Genomic DNA, 20846 nt, shown 5'->3' on the forward strand with positions numbered 1-20846 from the left:
TGTGGGAGGCAGGTGCAGCTTTCAAACCCAGCCCCTTAGCACAGGCTGGCAGCTGAAGCACATGGTTATCTTGGCCCATCTCTATCTGCTGGGGTGCTGCCTCAGGTCCAGTAGGTCAGAACATGTCTGAATGTGATGTACCAAGCAGCCATCACCCCCTAGGAGAGCAGGCTCTCAGCAGATGCTTGGCCCTTACCCCTTTGCAGTCTAATGCATCACAGCTGCAGGAAAGCTGACCCTACAGCTCCGCCTTCCCTTCAACCCCAGGGCCTGTTTGTCCTTTGCCTTAGGTACAGAAATTCCCCTTCTGCAGCATGATCCCTCTGCTAATCTCATGATTTCACCTATGCCCATTTGCTCCTCCTCCATTTTGCTCCAGTTGCTTTAGTCTTTTCTGCACCCTCCCCACCTCCCTTTACAAGTGGGGCATTTTCTGACCCCACCAAGACCCTGCAGCATCTTGCTGCTGGTGAGATGCCAAACCTTGACCTCTAAGCAGCACACACAACTCTGAGCATGAGACAATCAGGAGAGAAAGAAGGAAGGGGGAAAGTATTGACAGGAGTAAGTTGAGAGAAATCATAAAGCTTAAGCAGAAAGAAAGCAGTTTGAAAGGTAAAGTATTCAGAGAAAGCCCTTTCCTGGATGAATCTAATTGTTTTGTTATCTTTACCCACCAAAGCATTTACTTTGGTTTGTCGCCCGATCCACAAACACTTTCGAGGAGATGACATTACCGAAAGGCAGGAACATCTGCATCAGCTCAGCATCCCCAAACTCCTGGGGCAGATGGTAGATAAACAGGTTACAGCCCTCTGGTCCTATCAAGAGAAAAAGAAGACCCATGAATGAAGAGAAATAGGACACGAGAAAGCACACGGTGGAGATTTACTTTGGCATCTTCTCTCTCTGGCTGGTGAGGGGTCACGCTAGGAAGCAGCCTGTAGACTCTCAGAGGAATGGACAACGGAGAAGACCATGAACTCAAAAAGTCACCTAGAGGCTATGGTAACTTCAACAGCTTTCCCAGGACACCAGGATAAAATCTAGAGAGAGAGGAATGCACCAGCACATGTGGCCATGGAAAGAACAGAACGGAGGAGTAAGAACACAGAGAATGAAAGAATATCGTTCATAGATTTTATTTGTTCCTCATAACCTTATTTAATCTGCAGAGTTTTGGATGACCCACACTATCCCTTGCCTCTTCCCAGTGTCTGCATGCAGAAGTTTCAATATCCTTCTTGAATCTCTGTGATGACAATAGCATCACACAAATGATGATAATGAGCAGAAAGATATGCACAAACCCACAGGCTCATCTTGTTCTGTAGAATTTTACATTCATCCCCCCAGCTCAAATCAGCCTGAAGGCTCCCACAGATATGGACCGTTAGACCATGTCCTCCATTCTAGAGCATTCTGCAGGAGAGATTTTAGGGGATTTAAGTCCAAATTACTAGACAAAATGGATTGGCATTTTTTGCCTCAATCCTGTAATATATACGCTTACCAATTTCAGAGGGTGTTCTGGAAAACAACCAGAGAGGTGTCTTTAGCTGGAATATGAAATTAAAGTAGAGACCCTCAAAAAATATTCTGTTGAAATTGTATTTTGGGGCAGAAGAGGGCAAACCTGCCTCTTGTCAAATAGCCTGTAATATAAATTTTCAACCTGACTTTTTATTTTTATGCATGGGGTCCTTGAGCAACAGTCAAAAAGGTGTGTCCAAATGGTTTTGTTAAAGAAAATTAAACATTTAAAACCTTTGCAGTGTTCAATAGCAGAAAACTGTATAGTTTGATGAGACTGGGATTGTTTTTTTCATCAATTTATTTCTAAAGGTCCTTCCAGCTGCTGCCCAGCTCTGCACTGATCTCGACAGGTAACTCCAGCTCTGCTTGACTCAGAGGGACCGAGATGAAGGAGATGCATTGTGTGCCCTTTGCCAAAAGGGTTGGAGGTCAGAGAGAAGGAGGGTTTCCCCCTTCTCTCTCACCCATGTGCCTACAACCCTGTGACCTGACTCAGTCAACTTTCCCCTTTTTACATCTGGGGGGAAGGAAAGGGTTTTTTCATACTCTCGTTTTCTTCATCAGGGCATAATTACAGTGTCATAACACAGCAAATTACAACTTTGCCTTTCCTGTTAGGGAGAGGAGTTCGTCTAGATGCTCCCACCTTTTATTACCCATTACTCATCCCCCCGGCTGGCAAGAGAAGTACGGCGAAGTCAGGATTCTGGCAGATGCCCATTTAAAGCTCATTAAAATTCCTGGGCCTCAGCATGATTGAAGTCACAGGCTCTCCACATTTCCTTTTGGATTAATGGAAAATGAAGCCCTAATGAATATTTGCTAAGCACAATTTTCCCCACTAATTTGCTAAAAGGACTGTCATGAAGGAACAGCTGATCCTTTGCATCTTGTGCATTTCCTAAAGGTCATGGGGATGGTAACAGGGTTTCTTCCAAATGGGGGGGATAGTGGTATAGTGGGATAATTAACTAATTAGGCACCCGGTCATCTGCTTAGCCAAATTACTTTTGAACCTCAGTGGCCCATAATCAGGCTCCCCTATTTCATGCCAAGCTTTTCCAGCTTCCCCCCACCTCCCGTCTGCCTCTTCTTTAGTCTTCTCACTGGGCAAGTATCATTTTTCCAATCCTTGCTGCCATCCATTTCTGCACAATGCAGAGTTATTGGCATAATAAGCTAGATATGAAACAGTCTGAAAGTGTTAAACAAACACTAACCCCCTTAGGTGTCTGTTAAAATTGAGAAAATTCTGCCCAGGAGCAGACCACAGTCCAGAATAGCAGCGAAAAAATTCATTCCTTCATCTGAACGTGCCCCAGAGCACTTCTGCTGTGGGATTTGAGATTCACATTATAATAAAATGGGTAAAATCTTGGCTTTGCTGCAGTCGGTGGCAAAATTCCCACTGACATCACCAGAGCCAGCAGTTTTCACTGTAAAACTGGCCAATTCTTTCAAAAATACCAGCTGCATTTCCTGCGGTCTTGGATGTGCTGTGCATGAGTAGAGATTCTGCCTGTGTGTGCTGAGAAACACCTACCAAGGCATAAGGCAGACCAGGAGGCACACAACTTTAACTACACCACCTTTAGCCTGGGCTCAAGGAGAGAACAACCCTTGGTTCACCTTGAAATCGACTTTTCCTCACATGACTCAGAGACCAAAAGGAAGAGACCAGGGAGGGTGTGGAAAAGCAGGGACCATTCTCAAAGACCAGCTTGGCTCTAAAATGTGCCTGAGGAACCTGTGCTGTGGCTTTCCCTACTGACCCAGACATTCAGGGCTGAACTCATTTTGTTTACAGCTATAGAGGGGTTTTTCGTAACTTCCAATGCTGAAAACTTCACTTGCTTCTGAGGAAAAAATGAACAAAACAAACTAAAATGGGGTAGTTTGATTTGTTTTGTCACCCTCACACATGAAATTACTGCCTTTAGAATTTAACAAGTGATTTTTTGTTAAACATGTAAGTTACCTGTCTGTAATTTTTTGTTAAGCCTGTAAGTTACCTGTGACAGCCAGAGCCCTTGGTGAAGAACTCACAAAACAAGATCTGTCTTCTTCAGCCCTCCTTGCTTTTTTGGATATGTTTTTGCTTGTTTCAAGTTAATTTGGGCACTCCATAGAAGGCTGTGTGTTTGTGTGTATGGCTGTCTTGCTGTACACTTAGGTATATTTTAAAGTAACTAAAGACAAGATCATAAGGAAGAAATTCTTTACTATGAAGGTGGTGAGGTTCTGGAACAGGTTGCCCAGAGAAGTTGTGGATGCCCCATTCCTGATAGTGTTCAAGATCAGGGAGGATGGAGCTCTGAGCAGCCTGATCTAGTGGAAGGTGTCCCTGCCCATGGTAGGTGGCTGGAACTTAAAATTCCCTTCCTACACAAACAATTTTATTATTCCATTTGTTCGTCTCAGAATGCTTTTGAAGATCTTAGTCAATTCTCAGTGCACAAATGCAATGAGTTCTGAGGGGCTTGCTCAGGATACTGGAACAACAGAAAAACCACAGCTGGTATGGAAAAATTGTAATAAAGATTCCAACTCTCTTTTTGGAGAAAAAGTTCTTGTTTTGGACAGAGTTGATGGATTATTGGAAATCACTATACTTGGCAATTCAGGGCTGAATACAATAATAAAATTATTTATGACAGGCTTTACTTTTGTTTTCAAAAGGGCTGTAGTATATCTTGAAATCTAACCCCCATGACACATCATCAGAAAAAAATGAAGTTTCATTTCAACACTGATGTCTGCCATGGCTCTTGGTTTTATGACATATATACATTTTATGACATATATACATTTCTCTTCATTTATACACAAGAAGAACAGTTAGCCTTGATTTGGACAAAAAAAGCAAGAAAAGCTTTAAGGACTGTACAGTTTATGCGTGTTCTATAGATTACAGGCAAACTGTGCTGGATAATGGCAAAACCAGTGATCTAGGGCACAGAACCACACAGTAGGTTCAGCTTGGCTGGACCTGAGCTGATCCATTGCTCTGCCCATGCTCCTCACACCTGAGCTCATTGTCAGTTTTTTAGCACAGGGGCAGCTGCAGACCCATCTTCAACACAAGTGAACTCCATATACCTGTTCTGACCTCAGCTACCCATCACTGCATCCCAGCACAGTGTAATGAGGAAAGGCTGTGATGAGGCTTGTTTTCCAACAGTAATTAAACTGGGCTAACCCACGAGGTTGTATAAAGTCAGGCTGCAGCACTTTGGTTAGCTGCACACCTCACCTCTACAGCAAACACCCAGAGGATGGAAATTCATTGCCTCTTCTACTTGCCCAGAATGTTTGAACACAGCACAGATAAGAGTCACAAACTTGCACCAAGGAGTTGCACATCCTAGTTTCAGAAACTACACCAAGATGAGTAATACAGACTTAAAATTACCTCCAAGTTTTGTGTGCTTGACATGGCCTGAATCAAGATTTTATCTTAAGCTTTGATGGTTTTGGATCAGTTCCACCCTATGCACCCTGTCAGCTGCCAGCAGCCTCAGCGCTCATGTGGCAGTAATGACTCATCTCTACAGGAATCTTGCAGCAGCAAAACGTCCCCAGGCTTGTTATTCAACTGGGATCCAGGAGGGGAGAGCTGAGATTGTCATTAACAATGTGATCACTGGTGTTACTGTGGTGGTAGGGCTGGTTCACTAACGAATCAATGTTTGTGCACATCCTTGCAAACCTAAAATACTCCTCTCAGCCCTGAGCATCATTGTTATTATTGAGTTCCCTCTCGCTGTGTTTTCCTGCTAAAGGTTAGAGATGCTTAAAGGTCTTGACCCTCTGCTAAAGGGGAGTGCTGTGCTTTACAGAATATTGCTCTAGCAAGAAGCAGAGAAAGACAGCCTCTCAGCACTGCAGGAAAATGAGGAACACTGGGAATGGCAGCCTGCACTGGGCTGGTGGCTCACCTCATGTGGCTGTCCCCCAGCCATCCCCATTCTCAATGCCAGCTGCTTACGGGAAGGAGCAGAGTTATGAGACAGCTTGTCCACTGGGTGACACTCACTCCTAACCCACAGAGACACGCCGTGCCTGGTGAACACAGGGGTCTGCAGGCTCTTCAAGGCGGGCACCACAGCTTCCCCCTGCCTCTGGTGGCTCCTGGCACAGCGCTGTGCTGAGCAAGGATCTGCTCGCCATTTTGTCCTGTGCTTAATCTAGCCCCAGTAAGTAATAAAAAGCAAAGTCCTTCAGCATGGGGGAAACATCTCTGTAATGATACGATAGGTCTGTGCATCTGTTCTCACAGCAGGGACATGTACTAGAGCTAATCAGGAGCTGGAAGTTGTGTTCCCCAGGAAATTCTGACATAGGAAAAAAAATTAATTCCAAATTAGATGGAAATGACGACATTTCTCATTTTCTTACAAAATGAGATTTCTCCCCCAAAGTAGTTTTAGATCATCAGAATGTTTTAGTCTGATGGTGTAATCTAGATTCATTTCATTTTGACTCTTACGCTGTATTAAAATATTAAATGTAATTACATACATATAATAACACATATAATATAGAATATGTCTGAATTAGTGATCTAATAGAGGATAAAATTTAAAATGTAACTATTTAAAACGAGAGTTGCTAAGCTGGAGCACCTGACTTTAATGTCTCACTCAGGCAAGCATGCCCCTCCTTCTTGACAAAACGGAGCAGCTCTCCTTGGAGGACAACTGGAATGGAACCACCCAAGTGGGCTGCCTCTGAGGATTCCACAGCTCCCCACTGACTGTAAAGGAAATGTTACATGGCACAGTTTTCTCCCAAGGCATTTACATGCAAAAATGGTAGATTCACCTCTCCTTACTCTTCATGTCTTCCGTGAAGCCATCCAGTCCTGTGGAGCAGATTACCCAGGCAACTCTCACAGTCATTGAAAAGAAATAGGAGCTGTAACTACAACTTTTTTCTCATCCTGATATAGGGATTGTGCTCTGCAAGGTCTGACTGATGTTTCCAGATTATTAGTGGAGGCTGAAAGGCTGAAAGGACTAGATCAGCTACTCTAAATAGCAAGTCCTTGTTCTCCAAACAGCAGGCATCTGAAATTATGTTATTGCCTTTTAATGAAGGACCCCTCATGCTTTGTGTCCTGTAAAGCTCTTTATTACAATATAATTGCATTTTTATCTGCATTCTTGTTGCTTGTCTCAAACAGAGGCCCTCACTGGATGGTCATGGCTATGTTGCTAGCTGGTCTTTCCATGTCCCATGCACACCAGCATGCTTTCCTCCCAGGACACTGAAGAGATCTCACCAGCAGTTCCCCACATGGGCAGCCCATCACAGTACTGCTGGTGACAGTGACACCATGCCACATATGGAAATGGAGAATAACTCAGTGGACCAGGCATTCAAAGCAATTGGGTGTTTAATGGACGCTCTAGGTGCGTGAGGAGGGGAACCACTGATATGGGGATGGCCTGCTGGGGTCACAGAGGAGGAGGACATCACTTTTACTCACCTTCTCTCTGCTGCTGTGGGATCATGGGAGGTGGCTGTGGGAACGCTTGGCTGATCTGGCCATAAGCAGCAGGATAAGCAGCTAAAGGGGAGAGAAAGGGAAAAAAAGAAAGGACAGATTTCAGTGTTGGGAAGCAAAGGGCTTTCACTCCAAACCACCACACACACCACACCAGCTGTGGGCTTTGTCCCTGTGTTTTGGCTCTGTGAAGGGGCATCCCGAGCAGCCTGAGGTGTGGTGTAAGAGCCATGGTGGTGCTCCAGGAGGTGCCATAGGGCCTGAAGCTCCCTCCCTCCCCCCTGCCTCCCTCCGGCTCCATCAGCAGAGACACCCAGGGCAGCCATGCAGTGTAAATGGGGGGCTCTGCTGAGACCACTCCCAGCAGAGATGTCCAACCATTCCACGTGGTGACAGGAACACACTCACTGACGAGCACAGAGCAGAGCTGCCCACACTGACAGCTGCGTGCACACCTTTCCCCACCTCACCTCTGGCACCCTGATTAACTCCCATGCCCACAGGTGTGTTTTCCCCTTCATGTGCCCACAGGCTGTACAGGCACAGTTGCACACACACTCTCAGATATACATTTTCTCTCATGCCCGTAGAGACTCCCTCTCTCTCACACAAACACAGTGGAAACAGTGAGCAGCAATTAAACAATTTTCCCCATCTCAGCTCCCCCACCAAGCAAACAAGGGGAGTCATTCACTACCACAGATGGTAGATGATGTGCCTTGCTGCTAAAAATACAGAGTATGGGTCGCCTGCAAGACCAGAGAGAAGAGGATAGGGGCCATGTATGTGCAGAGGGGTTAATTAACAGCTCAAAGGGTTGAGTTGCTTCCCATCTATCAAACCTCACAAGCAATAAATGACAATAACTAAAACACCGGCAAATGAAGCCCTACATGGAGAATTAAATTAAGTTTCCAGATACAGCGCTGACACGAGATAATAGCCATTCCTCAGCAGGAACCCATGATTGCTCCAGTTACCACAGGAAATAATGACTTTGGGGTGGCAGCTTCCTCGCAACGCTGGCCATGGACACCTCGCGAGGGGAGGCTGAACACGGCGGGGTCGTGGTCTGCACCAGGTCACTTTGGCTGGTGTCAGTCCGTCAGCTGCAAAGGAGCTGCTCAGCACACAGGGCAGCTCGAGGGGAGGCTGAGCCACAGGGAGCTGTGCTGGAGTCTGCTGGGAGGCAGGGGGATGTCTGGGTGGCTCCTAAGTAAGGCTCAGAATGGCTGAGTGGGGCATGGCCAGTAGACAGACCCTAAATAAACGGGTGTGTGCCGGCATTCCGTGTCCTGCCCAGCTCTGCTGGGTCTGGCTGCCCATATTCCTGCTGCAGCACTCAGGAGACCTGGTTTAGAAAGTGGCCTCCAAAGCAGTGGCCTGATTTTGCCCTTGTGCACTACGCTAAGGCAGACCAGACTCAGTTCTACTGATGAAGCTTCACTGGGGTGCAGGTCAGTGGGAACCTTTCCATGGGAAAAGTAGGAGGCTGCCTCCTTTGACACCCTGGATGTCTTGAGGTTTGTGCAAATTGAATCAGGGAGTCTGTGGCCCCCAGCTTGTCCTTGTATCAGTAAAAACCTCCCTTCCCTCAGCCCCCTGAGGTGTGTTCAGAGGGTAATGGCTTTAGAGAAGAGAAAGGTTTATTGGGAGAAAGTGTTAATACTAACGACCTGCGTACTGCTGCACTCCAGCGTAGGCTTGCTGCAAGGGGTCTGCTGCAGTGGGGCTCTGTGCTGTGGAGACACAAGAGAGACAAGGAATTAAGGGGTTAAAACATGATAGGCACTCTCCCCTTATCTTTTATCATCAACATGTGTTATGAAACAGACAGACCCAGGGGCTGAGGGTTGAAGAGGAGCAGCTCACTTGCGCTATGGACAGGAATGCAGAGAACCCCCCAGGATGGCTAAGGGGGTTCTGTGCCCCAGCCATCACCCTTTGAGACGTTGGAGCAGAGGACAAATAAACCTCTCTCCTCATTTCCCAAGCTTAAATTATGGATCTGCACTGATCATGCAGAGTTTTGGCACTAATCAACCCCAAAGAACCCTCATCTTAAGCCAGGACTAACACTGTGCTAGGTGCTGTGCAAACTCAGATCTCAGTGACAGCTACAGTCACATGAAACTTTCAATCAGAGCAGAAAACAACAGGGGCATAGCAGGAGGAAGGAGAAGAGAACAAAGCAATGGCTCCTGTCATCCCCACATCCCTTCGAAGGACTGTATTGCTGCCAGGCAGCCCCCAGTGAGAGAGAAGAAGCTGCATGGAGGGGAGGGAGACACCACTTGTCTGCTCCAGGGAGGATGCTGTGAATCTCTGCATAAGGCATGCAGTCTCTTGCTGGCTTCAAAGTGTATTTTCTCTCTTTACAAGTGTGCATTCCTCCCCACTAAAACTGTTTATTTTTGTGAAACTTTGAAGTCTTGCTCAAATACAACCAAAGCTAGTTAAGAAATTTTTTTTTCTTTTTCTCCTTTGGTTGATAGGGAGAAAAAAGAGAAACGTGTTGGATAAGCTCTTTCTTTATCTGCATCAATAAAAAATTTAAAGCAAAGAAACCTCCAGTCCAAATGTCACCTTGGCCCTAATATTTCACTTCTTCTAATGAGTTTAATTTGTATTTATTGGGACTGCACAGTTCTACATTTATGCAGTCCCTCCAACCTATTCCTCGTAGGATGATCCCTTAGGGAACTGCCACTTTCCCACATCCATCCCACCTTTTTTCCTTCTTACCCGCACAGAGGTGTGGCTGGAGGCAAGGCTTGGAGGATGCAAAGGTGGGGGCCTCTTGGAAGGAAATCTGGTGCCATACACCTATCCAAGGAAAGACACTGACTGTATGGCAAAGTGTGGGGGAGGTTGTCATACGTGAGTATTACATACCCAAGGAACACGGATAAAGTGTTTTCTTACAAATAGAAATACCAGCTTGAAACTTAACTTTAAAGATCACCATTGGTCATGATGGAAACTTGCAAGGTCTTACACTTTTCTCCCAAAGTACAAGGAGGAATGGTGAAACGACCAAATTTGAGGTGGCAAACCCAATTAGCTGGCTAAGGCTTGGAAGTTCCTGTTCATTATGGATATGACTGGATCATGTGGACTTTGAGGCTGGGGTAGTCATAGGAAGAAATAAGTGGGATTGCAGTCTTTGCTTGGAATGGTTTCCTAGCTGACTTTTGGCAAGTCCCTCAATATATGTGTATGTGAAATAGGAAAGCACTGTCTTACTGTAAAGATTTTCATTTTTTGCAAAACAGTGTGAGGAGAATACATTAAAACCTGTGGGAGGTCAGTGGCAGGCAGACTAGAGATTCTACGCTACATTTTTAAAGAGCAGTTGTTCCAGGAAAATAATGGAGGTAATGTTTGGAAAATACAAATTTTTATTTCTTTTTTTACTTACTACTTTCTTCTTGAAGAAGAAACCAACTAAAGTCTATTCTTTTTAACTTCTGCTTAAAACTGTTTTCCTCAAAAACCGGAATATTGATCATATTGCTCCACAGGAAAACTGAACAGCTATGAAAAATTGAGTAATACATCAGCTCCCTCACCCCTTTAGGAGAATGGATCATAATAACTTAGACCCTTCAATTCCTGTCAGGTAGAAGATGTCTCCTGAGAAAGGTGAGGGAACCTTTGTTGAGAAAAGCAAATCATTTTTAGCTATGGTGTTACAGACTGCAGTGAAGGAGAGGATCTGCCATCTCTGCCCCAAAGGCAACTGTGCTCCTTTCATTGCACAGAAGAGGAAATTGTTTCTGCTGCTCAGGAAATGCATTTACAGTATTTTCTTCCTCCCCAGATGAGGCTGATTTGGACACGATTGTTCTGCCCCCTGACCTGCTGGTAATTAGCAATGGGTGGCACTTCGCTGACGCAAGAGGACTCACTGAGCAGGACCTGTCCTGTGGTCCTTTCCTTTATTCCTCGCCTTATCTGGGCACATGTGGGAGCTTCCTGACCTCCCAGCTATAGCTGAGTCTATCTCCTGGACACAACAACCTGGCTCACTGCAGGGCTGCTCTGCTTATCTCACCTGTGGATATCTCACCTGCCTTTGGAGCCGCATTCTGACCATCAGAACTAAGGTACACTGCTTAGGAAACATATGATGAAAACCCCCAACCTTTAAGGTTAAATATCAGAGCTGGGTAAATAATTTATTTAAAGTGTTTGGGACAACAGGCCATGAAATGCAGCCTTTCTGCCTTCCACACTAAAGCTTTCACAGTTCATTATTTTCCCAAGTATTTATGACTTGCCTCCAAGGGTAATATCCAACTGAGTGTTTCTCACAGGCTGTCTTGTGACCGAGGCCATGCATGGGGTTTTCTCCTGGCTTACAGCACATGCCAGCCAGTGGAAAGGTTACAGTTAGCTCTGCTCCAACCTGGGAATCCCTTCCTCGTGGGAAAAGAATATCCAACTCTCTGTTCTAACACACAGGGCCCTGGCTGACCCGACCAGCCCTGGATGCTCTTGAAAGGAGAGTTGGAAGCAGCTCTGGAGGGGCAGCAGCTCCTGGCTTATGGCTCTGTTTTACTGTAGTCTCATACCCTGCCTTGGCCGTTTGGGAAGAGCCAAAGTTGTGGTGAGTCACAACCAGCAGGAATTTAACTTGGCACCTCTTAAAGTGATGACTGCTCTCACTGAAGGACGTGCCTTCCTTAGCTTGAAGATTGTGTTTACCCAGCAAATGAAGGTGTGACTTCAGCATAGCGGACATGTCTGTGCTGGCCCATGAAGAGGCAAGGACACAGACTCCAGGGCTGGCTGGACACCCTTGCAGGAAGCCAAGGCATCCTGGGCAGCCACGAGCACATCCTCATGCTGCTGCTCACCCTGTCACATGAGTCAGACCCAGCAAAGGGCATAACTGCCTGTGGTCCCAGCATGGATGAAGCCAACAGCTGGTATCGATCCAGGCATCTCAAGACACAGATTGTACATTTGGGAAAGTTGTGGCCATGCTGTGTTCTGTAAAGTGACAGTCCTCTCACATATTAATGACCTATGAGGAGTTCATCAGGGGCTCAGTTACATGAGGAGCTCACAACTCAGAATTGACCAACCACAGGGTTTAGGTGTGGCTGTGGCCCACCACTTGCTAAAATTCAAAGTGATTGGGAGTTATGAGTATTTTCTGTATCTCAGCACAAGGAGACTATCAGGTGGGGTTGTTTTTCTCCTCCATAAGGTACACACAACTTCACGGGGTGGCCTTCACATAGATCATTAGTGGGAGACTTAACCTGCCTCAGTCACCCTTTCTCCCCATCCAGCTTACCAGCCTTCTTTGGTACTGAAAATATTGGTTGAACACAAACATACAGGGCTGGGAAAGCACCTCGGCTGCTCTGTGTGCTGTCTGTGCCAGGGTGCACACAAGGTAAGTAGGTGTATAAGGGCTGATAAGAGATATAGATGAGACACATGGATATCACAGAGCACCTCACAGCAGCTTCTGGACTAGCACCAGTATGTCTCTAAGTTGTATCATCATCCAAAGACCTTGGATGTGCTGACTCTGTGCAAATGTGCCTAGGGAGAACATCTGAAACAGATTTCCTTGTGGCCAGACCCAGGGAGGTGTCATGTCCAACACACAGACATTTCTGAGATTAAAGGCGTTGTAATGTAAATGCTGAGGATCAGCTGGTGGAGGGGGAAAAAAAAAAGCAGAGAGGCTCCTGAGAGGCCAGAGGAGAACTATCAATCACATCAGCCCCACTGCTGTCGCTGTGGCCTTGCTGCTTTCCAGGAGCTGAGGATCTGGCCTTGCCAGGGCAAAGTAAAGGTGTACCGTGAAAACAGATGCTAATAGTAACTTCATTTGGCAGCTCAGGGCAAGAGCCTTATCCCTGGACATCTCCTCTATATTAATTTGATCATTTCCATATCTCCACGGGAAAAATCCTGCTCAGATACAATTGTCTCTTTGCAAGACAGTCCTGGCCAAGATGCCACAAGGTGACCATGGCAGATAACCTTCCATAAACCTGGAGACATAAAACAAGCCAATGACCTACTATATGGCCATAAATATAAATTTAACGAAGGCAGCACTTATTCATTAGGCAGAAGTCAAGAAATAACTCCCAAGTCCTTCAAAGAAAGTAGATCCGTTAATGTCACTTTCCAAATCCTCTGCCTGATGCCAAAAACTGAGGATGATTTCCCAAGTCAGCATGAAATACAAGTTCTTTAAAATTAACACCAGGAAACTTTCTTACTCCTGATATATCTCTAGATTGAAATTCAACTTTTTAAAGGGGCTTTCAGTTAGTGTTGGGCCTGACATTTAGCTTTTGTCAGAGAATGAATGGATGGAGGTGGCAGAATGAAGCACGTTGTTAAAAATAAATAAAATTGCTTGAAGTGATATTCTATAAAGAATCCTCCCCGAGGTGTCAGTAGCCTGACTCCAGTGTCTGTCCAAGACAAGCTGCTATATGGGTGCCCCAAGTGAAATTGGTTGCAGGGGACAGAGGGCTGGAGTCCTCTGTGGTATTCAGGGGTGTAAATCAGGAGGATCTGCATGAGCGGGCTGATGAGGAAAAAGGATAATTGTTACAGCCTGAGCCAGCCAAAGAGATCTTCAAATGCCCTCAGTGGACTATGGGACAGCCTCCTTGTCCCAGCTCAGGTAAGAGAAAGCCAAAGCAGTCTGCTCTCTGAAACCAGAGGAGTCCAGTGCTTCTCAAAGACAAAAGCAGAGCCTGGCACACTTTTGGCTCCTATGATGCTTTGTGATTTCACTTAGGCTGAAGGAGTGATCTTACTCCTATGTGATATTCTCCCCACTCCTTTCTTCTGATTATCTGTGCATTCCATGACTGACATGCTCAGTTCCATCTACTTCACTCTGTTTTGCACAGATGCTTCCTGTACAGGTCTGGAACAGCATGTTGTGAGCTGGGTGCTCAGCTCTGTGCTCTGCCCCACCTATTCATTCCTCTCACTGTCCTGGGGGTGTTCTGCACCTCTCTCAGGAGCTGCAGCTTGGCCAGGGCCCCCTTTGGGAAGGTGGATGGGGGAGGAGGGCAATCAAAGAGAGGCAGGGCTGTTCAGTCAGTGTGGGGGGGTAATAACATAATGACAGGAAAAAAAAAATCTATGTGAAGGCCAGGATTAAAATAAATAAATAACTGAGTGGGAGGGCTCTGTTCACCTTCTCCTTAAATCCAATTTAAATCACTCTCTACAGCCCTAATCTATATCCATAATTATATCATTTCGTACAACAAGCTTGCGAGAGGTCTTAAGAAATTTATGTAGATTAAAATTCATGGGTGCCATAGTACAGATTCCATATTATTAAGATTGATTAGGACAGCTGATGCTGTGATTAAAGAAGCCAGCGCTTACTGTTGTAATTAATTAGGTATTCAGACACAACAATAACTGCAATAACAGAAAGAATGTGCTGATCTGGCAGAAAACAGAGGCTGATCCTGTGTTTTATAGTCTCGTTTTGCCATTTAGGGGTGGATACCACTCAGTTAAAGACATGCTGTCCCTCTGTCTCTTCCCCTACGCATCAAAAGAGCACAGAAATCCAGGGGTTTTGTACCCTCTGCTTCACCCTGTTAGTAGGAAAAAGTCCTTTTGGTGGCATTCACAGCTATTATATGTGCTTGTTTGGGACAACACATGGACCTTCTATAAAATACATATAGTTCAATCATGGAAACAAGGATTATCTTTGTAATTTTCTTAATAGTCGCACCTCCAAACCCCAGCCCTAATCAGATTCCCTCTGAGACAGATGCTGAGTGAAAACATGACAGGAGACATGTCTGGCAATGAGGAGCTTCCAGATAACACAGCAAGAAAGACACAGGTGACTCAAAAAGGCAGACAGGTGGACATGGCTAGTCAAGGTGACAAACACTCAACAGCAAAGCCAGGACCAGACTTCCCTCTCTTTGCCAAAGGCCATGATCACATAAGTCAGGGTCAGGTTTTAAAAGCTCTTAAGGTGCTCTAAAGTCCATATTTTGGGGCTTAGTTTAAGTCAGTTTTAAAAATAAAGCTCAAGGTCTTAACTCACATAGATGCTACTGAAGACATAAGCATGGAGTTTGATTTGTGTTTGAACCTTCTTCCAGATCAGAGGAGAAACCACTTTTGCTCTGGAAAGGCTCACACAACTGCCTTAAACAACCTCATTCATTACAGCTGCAGCACGGTCATTGGAAGTACATGGCATCATTAAAGTGGTTTAGACTACAATTGAAGATGGCAACTTGTTATTATATTTTTAATGAGTGCATTCCTTCACTTGTTTATTTTACCAGTAAAGCGTGGTTTATGGCACATGGCAGATTGTTACAAATGGGTCAAATAAATGCTTCCTAGTCATAATGATGTCTCAGGTGCTCACTGTTGCAGTTTTGGAACTGCTGATACAAAATATGAGCAGGAAAGCTCTCACCTGGAGATTTAGGGTGGACAAACAATACAGAGCCAGAGATTTCCTGTAGTGAGGAGCTTTGCCTCAGGGTAGCTGAGCCAGGCACCTTTCTAGGCCACAGTGTATGTCTGGACCCAATGCTGTGGGTTTGGTTTTCATCCTGGACCTTCTAAAGGTGCAGGCAGGTCACTCTTTCTCTCTTCTCCTGATTCACCTCCTCTCTAAACTCTCCTTGCCTAACACCTTTCAGGCCTGAAATACCGGGGCAGACATTGGGGAGTGGGAAGCCAGGCCTTTCCTCTCCCTGCACTGGTGAAGCCCTGCTCTTGCCCAGAGCCTCTGGACGGTGCCTGGTGTGGTCAGGACTGGCACTGGACTCACTGCTCTGGAGCAGCAGCCTGTCCATCAGCAGCACTGTTCAATGACAGGCTGCAAAATTAACTTGGGTAATGATAATAGATGCAGATGGAGTCTGAATGCTGTCTCTGCTGGTAGAGGGTGACATTGGTTCCTGATACCTCTTTGTTGAACCAAGGAAAATGAATTGGTGGTCTCGGTTCAGTTACAAAGTCATGAGTTGCTACAGAGCAGGAATTCCCCTGTGAGGCACACCTTTTCTGCCCGTCTCAGTGGGGGCTTGGAAAAATGTGGGCACAAAAGCTTGGCTGCCTGTTTGTACTGACAGCTGGTCCTCACCAGAGAGGGCTGGACCCTGAACAGGGTGTGAAATGGAGATTGCTGTCTTGCTAGCCCAGATGTACTGTGTGCTAAAGGGGAGTCCTGGTGGTGGTGGAGAAACTTGTGCTGGCTCTGCAGAGTGGAAAGATAGAGCCAGACCTGGAAGTGATGAGCAGTCGGAAACAGAACCACGGTGTGCCTGAAAATAATAAATGAGGGCACACACTTTCAATGGATTACAAAGAACTGAGGGGACTTAGCTGTTTTTCCTCAGCAACCTAAATCCAGACCAAATGAACTTAACCAGAATCATATAATATCCTGATTAGGAAGGGATCCATAAGGATCATCAAAATCCTGCACAGGGGATCCCCAAGAGTCAAATCATGTGCCTGCATTCCATGATGGGCTAGTCCAGTAACACCCTTTAACCACTGCTTAAATCTGTGTTGGTGCTTTAAGAAAACTGCTAGAGATGCATGAGATATTTGAATATGTTCAGATTTGTGTAGCCCAAAACAAGGGCAATACTTCAGCTCATTGAGAGCATTGCCCAAATGCTTCTTGACCTTGTCAGGCTTGGTGCTAGGACTATAATCTTAGGGAGCCTGTGCCAGTGCCCAGCCATCCTCTGGGTGAAGAACCTTTTGCTGATATCCAAATTTAATCTCCTCGGACACAACTTCAGACCATTCCCTCAGGTTCTATTACTAGTCAACAGAGAAGAGATCAGTGCCTGCCCCTCTGCTCCCCCTGCGAGGAAGCTGAAGAACTCAGCACTCATTAAAGCATTCCCCATCTAAGGCTCCACAAAGCTGCCAAACTGCTGCTCTGGTCAAGTTGCACATCCTTTGTCCCAGGAGCAGTAAGGGGGTGTGAGATGCTATGTGGTGTATTTCCACTTCTTTCTGAGCACTGGACAGAGGATTATGGAGCAGTCTTTAACTTTCTGAGGGATCTGCATTGTTCCTTCTTCCAGTTCTCTCATTTCACTGATTCTTTGACAGCCAGTCTCTTCTCTCTCTTGCTTGCCACCCTTTGGTCTCCCGATTTTCTCATCTCTATGTCCCCTTTCTCTTGCCAAAGAGGCTTTATCTTTGGAGTGAGAATTTTGCCTAGTCTCTCACAATGCAATTCGGCAGGGCAGGACCTGTTAGCAGAGAGAGGAATTCTCATGATGTGAGACACAGCAGAAGCCAGTGCAGATGGTGTCTACTGCTACTGTACATCACACATGGTTACAAGAGAGGCTCTGGGTGGCTAAGAAGCTTTGGCAGAAGAGTGCAATCCCTGCTACTGTGACTAATGTGGAAATGGCAAACGCTCCTGCACTGCTGCAAAGTGACTCACAAGATCATGGCACAGCAGATTATGCTCTTTGTCCCCACTATATATTGTGACACATTGCCACGTTCAATAGCTCTGCAAACTGAAAGATTAAAGGGCAGGAATTAATACACAAAAAGGTCAAATCTCCAAAGGGGCTCAGACTAGTGGAAGGGGGAATACTTATTGCCTTGTTATTCACTCTGTGGCAAAAAGTGCACTGAGGCATTATGTACTGTCTGATCTTGGAGAAGGTGAGACCCTGCCTTGCAAAGGTTATGACTGCTAGGAATGGTGTTTTAGTGCCACTGCATGGATCCATAGCCTGACCAGATTAACAGAGAAAGCTCATTCCTGCAGGGACAGGGGCTGTGATCAAAGCCCTGGCGAGTAGGGGCGTTCAGAGTATTCATCCATTCGCCACAAAGGCGTGGATGGTTTGGTAATCTGACTGACATGACACCATGCACATCCCTTCTCCAGTCAAAAGGAATCTTGGAAAAAGAGCACAGGGGAAGACAGAAGAAAAAAAAGAGTGGAATTACAGGCTAAATACAATTATGTTATATGGACTTGTTTTCATAAAGACTGGTACTCTGGAGTCCTTTGGATGCAGCATCAAAAATAATACAGCTGGTCAGAAAGGTGAACATGTAGAGAAACTGCACAATTAATGGAATTTATTAGGGTCTGAGTGATATGGATGTCATGCCTCAAGAGACGTTCATTGTCCTGTTTTGCTGTTTTCAGGCAAAAAAGAATATTCTGCTACAGGCTGTAATGGTGTGAACCCACATTTAAGGTTTTTTTTTTGTGGAGTATGAAGGAGTATCTGAAAGCAATATTCAGGATTTAGGCAATATAAGGCAAGTCATAATCATAGCAAGACTATGATTATGTACATAATACAGCAGCAGTCTTAGCCACTTTCAGAATGAGAGATACACCATAAAAGAAAGCTGTTTGGAAGATGCTGGCTTTGGATGGGGACTGTCATGATCTTCCCTTCTCTATAGTGTTAGTGCAATTGCCTGTTCAGCTGTAATATTTTATTTCTACCCTTGCATTTAGGGACAGAGCCATGCAGAACCACAGGGCAGTAAGAGATGCAATAGAGGAGAGTGAGAAAAATCCCATAATGATGGAACAAGCTGCCCAGTGATGAAAATTTCTTTCTAACCCCAAGCAATTGGTGGCTGGCTTATATCATAAAACATGAAGTTTTGTGTCCTATCTACATTTTTATCCAGTCTAATATGGCTGTGGATGTTCTCATTACCCATATAAATGTCTAATCCTTTTATTTTTCATGCTGCTAAGCTCCAGGACTGAATAAAGCCTGTGGCAAGGAGGAGAGGTTTGGAGAGTGCATAAATGCTCATGAGAAGGAACACAATTAGATGGAGCAAACACGTGATGTAAGCTGTGTGGACTTGCTTTCAGCATTTCAGGGACAGACAAAAGCACAATGAGAGGTGGGTGCTTGACCTGGCACTGTTCCCTTTACACCTCTGGTATAACTTAAGGTGTCACCACATTATGGGGAAGCTGAGCAGTGAGAAAGACAAATATATTGCTGAAGTTACCCTGAGATAAATCCAAACTTTACACAGCTCAGACTGTTTGGATGTCAGCTCTACTGGCAGAAGGGAGTCTGTCTGCCTGCAGCAAAGAGGGGCAGGATGACTGTCAACTTTCTGTGTGTCAGCCTCTTGGGGTTTCTGCAGGGACTTACTGGGCATTGCTGCCTGAGCAAGTCTCTCAGAAACTCAGAGAGAATCAGATTGAGGCCATTGGCTTTTATGTAACCATGGATGGAATATCTAACTGAGCTATTCTTTAATTATGGGGTAGTTGGAGATAGTAAGAAAAGTTCAAGCCATTACGATTCACCTAGAAAGAACATATTTTCTCTGTACCCACAGTAATGGATCATTGAAATTGGCTAAAAGGATCTGAATAAACCAGAATAAAAGGACAGACATACAGAGAAGTGGGTGAATAAACAGAGAAATGATTGACTGGCAAACAGGCAAACGGAAATAAATGGACAGAAGAACAGATGGCCATGTTTATATAACCTTAAAGACAGAATGCTTTCTCAGTGTTGTGGTTGAACTCACTGAACACACTAAGGGCTCTCTGCAGTCTTCTGATGACTCCAAAATCTCCCCTGTCCTTATGCTGCTACAACACATATATACATGCCTAATTTTGAGTACAGCAAGTCCCTTGATTTTAATTCTGCTTAGAGTTGCACTCAAAGTCCATGTTTGCAAAGTGTTTGTTGGGAGGAGGATAATTATTTGTCAATACCTAGATAAGGCTTTGGTATTTCTATACTATATGGTATTTTTCCTTGTATCTCATAAATTTCCCTATGATGATGAATCTTCTGAGTTTTAAGGACTGGCTAAGATTGAAAGAATTATTTTTTCTTAGAGTTTTTGGGACTTTTTGGCTGGAACATAGAGCTCAGTATTTGATTTCCTAACAGACTAGATCAATCTATCAGTTCCCCAGGGTAAAATATTCCTTTGCCAGCTGGTGATTAGGATCAATTAGTAACATTTACTTGGATTTTTTATTGCTATGATTGTTACCATTAGTATGTGTGCAGAAATGGTGTAAAATTACTTTCTAGAGGAAGTGTATTGGAGGAGAGAGCTATCTCAAGTTTTGAGGATGCTGAAAAATGTAGGTGCACATTAAGGAATGGTAATTGGTAAATTACAGATTTAGACTGTATGTGTATTTGTAAATACAGGTATAGGGGCAAGTATGGATCCTTTAACCTCCCTCATCCATCTCTGACTGCCAGTGCTTGCAAAATCACTCCAGTAGTGCTGGCATTTTCGAGCTAGGCACAGTGTGAATCCCAGCAGCAGCTCTCCTGCAGTGTGCCACCAAGGGGTGACCCCGAGCCCATTCAGAGGCTATATCAACGCAGCTTCCCTCCCCAGGCCTGGTAAGGCAGCAGGATTTGTGTGCAGTGGGCGTTTCGGAGATCAACACCCGCTCCCTGCACACAGGAAGCCGCTTGGCTCTGGGGCACGTGGACCCTTTGGATCATCCTCCCGGAGCCATCTGGCTGCGGGGGAATTCCAGCAGGAGATGCCAGTGCTGGGTGCAAACAGGCTTAGCACAGCTCCTTCAAGGCTAACCAGAGGCAGGACCCTTGGGAGTCCTGCAGGGGATCTGCCAGCACGAGCTGCTCGGGACTCAGGTCAATGTTCAGCTGAAGCAAAACATGCTGGTTGTCCTGACTGTATTCACCAGACATGCTACCCAGCAGATGAGCACTCAAATATTCAGTACACAGTTTTTCCACCTCCAACATGCCCTTGATGTTTATCATCC

The 20846-nt window shown here is 45.3% G+C and overlaps 1 protein-coding gene across 14 annotated transcripts in view; it reads right to left on the bottom strand.

Moving 5' to 3' along the window:
- The window catches only part of CELF4 (CUGBP Elav-like family member 4), a 713118-nt gene that overhangs the window by 59285 nt on the left and 632987 nt on the right, over positions 1–20846 (bottom strand). For 5 of the 14 annotated variants that reach the window (XR_008483560.1, XM_054283218.1, XM_054283217.1 and 2 more), the window contains exons 9-12: positions 9791–9871; positions 8719–8784; positions 7028–7108; positions 678–821 (exon numbers count right to left, since the gene is read on the bottom strand). Coding sequence is in view for 13 of the 14 variants with exons in the window: in XM_054283218.1 (XP_054139193.1) it covers positions 678–821; positions 7028–7108; positions 8719–8784; positions 9791–9871 (372 nt within the window). In the remaining variant the exon portion in view is untranslated. The remainder of the gene's footprint in view (positions 1–677; positions 822–7027; positions 7109–8718; positions 8785–9790; positions 9872–20846) is intronic. The other 9 variants (XM_054283228.1, XM_054283229.1, XM_054283226.1 and 6 more) reach the window with 6 other exon arrangements.

This window comes from Melozone crissalis, unplaced genomic scaffold, assembly GCF_028551555.1.
Source record: "Melozone crissalis strain CALT ecotype California unplaced genomic scaffold, PUWL_Pcris_2 ptg000036l_1, whole genome shotgun sequence".
NCBI classification, from domain to species: Eukaryota; Metazoa; Chordata; class Aves; order Passeriformes; family Passerellidae; genus Melozone; species Melozone crissalis.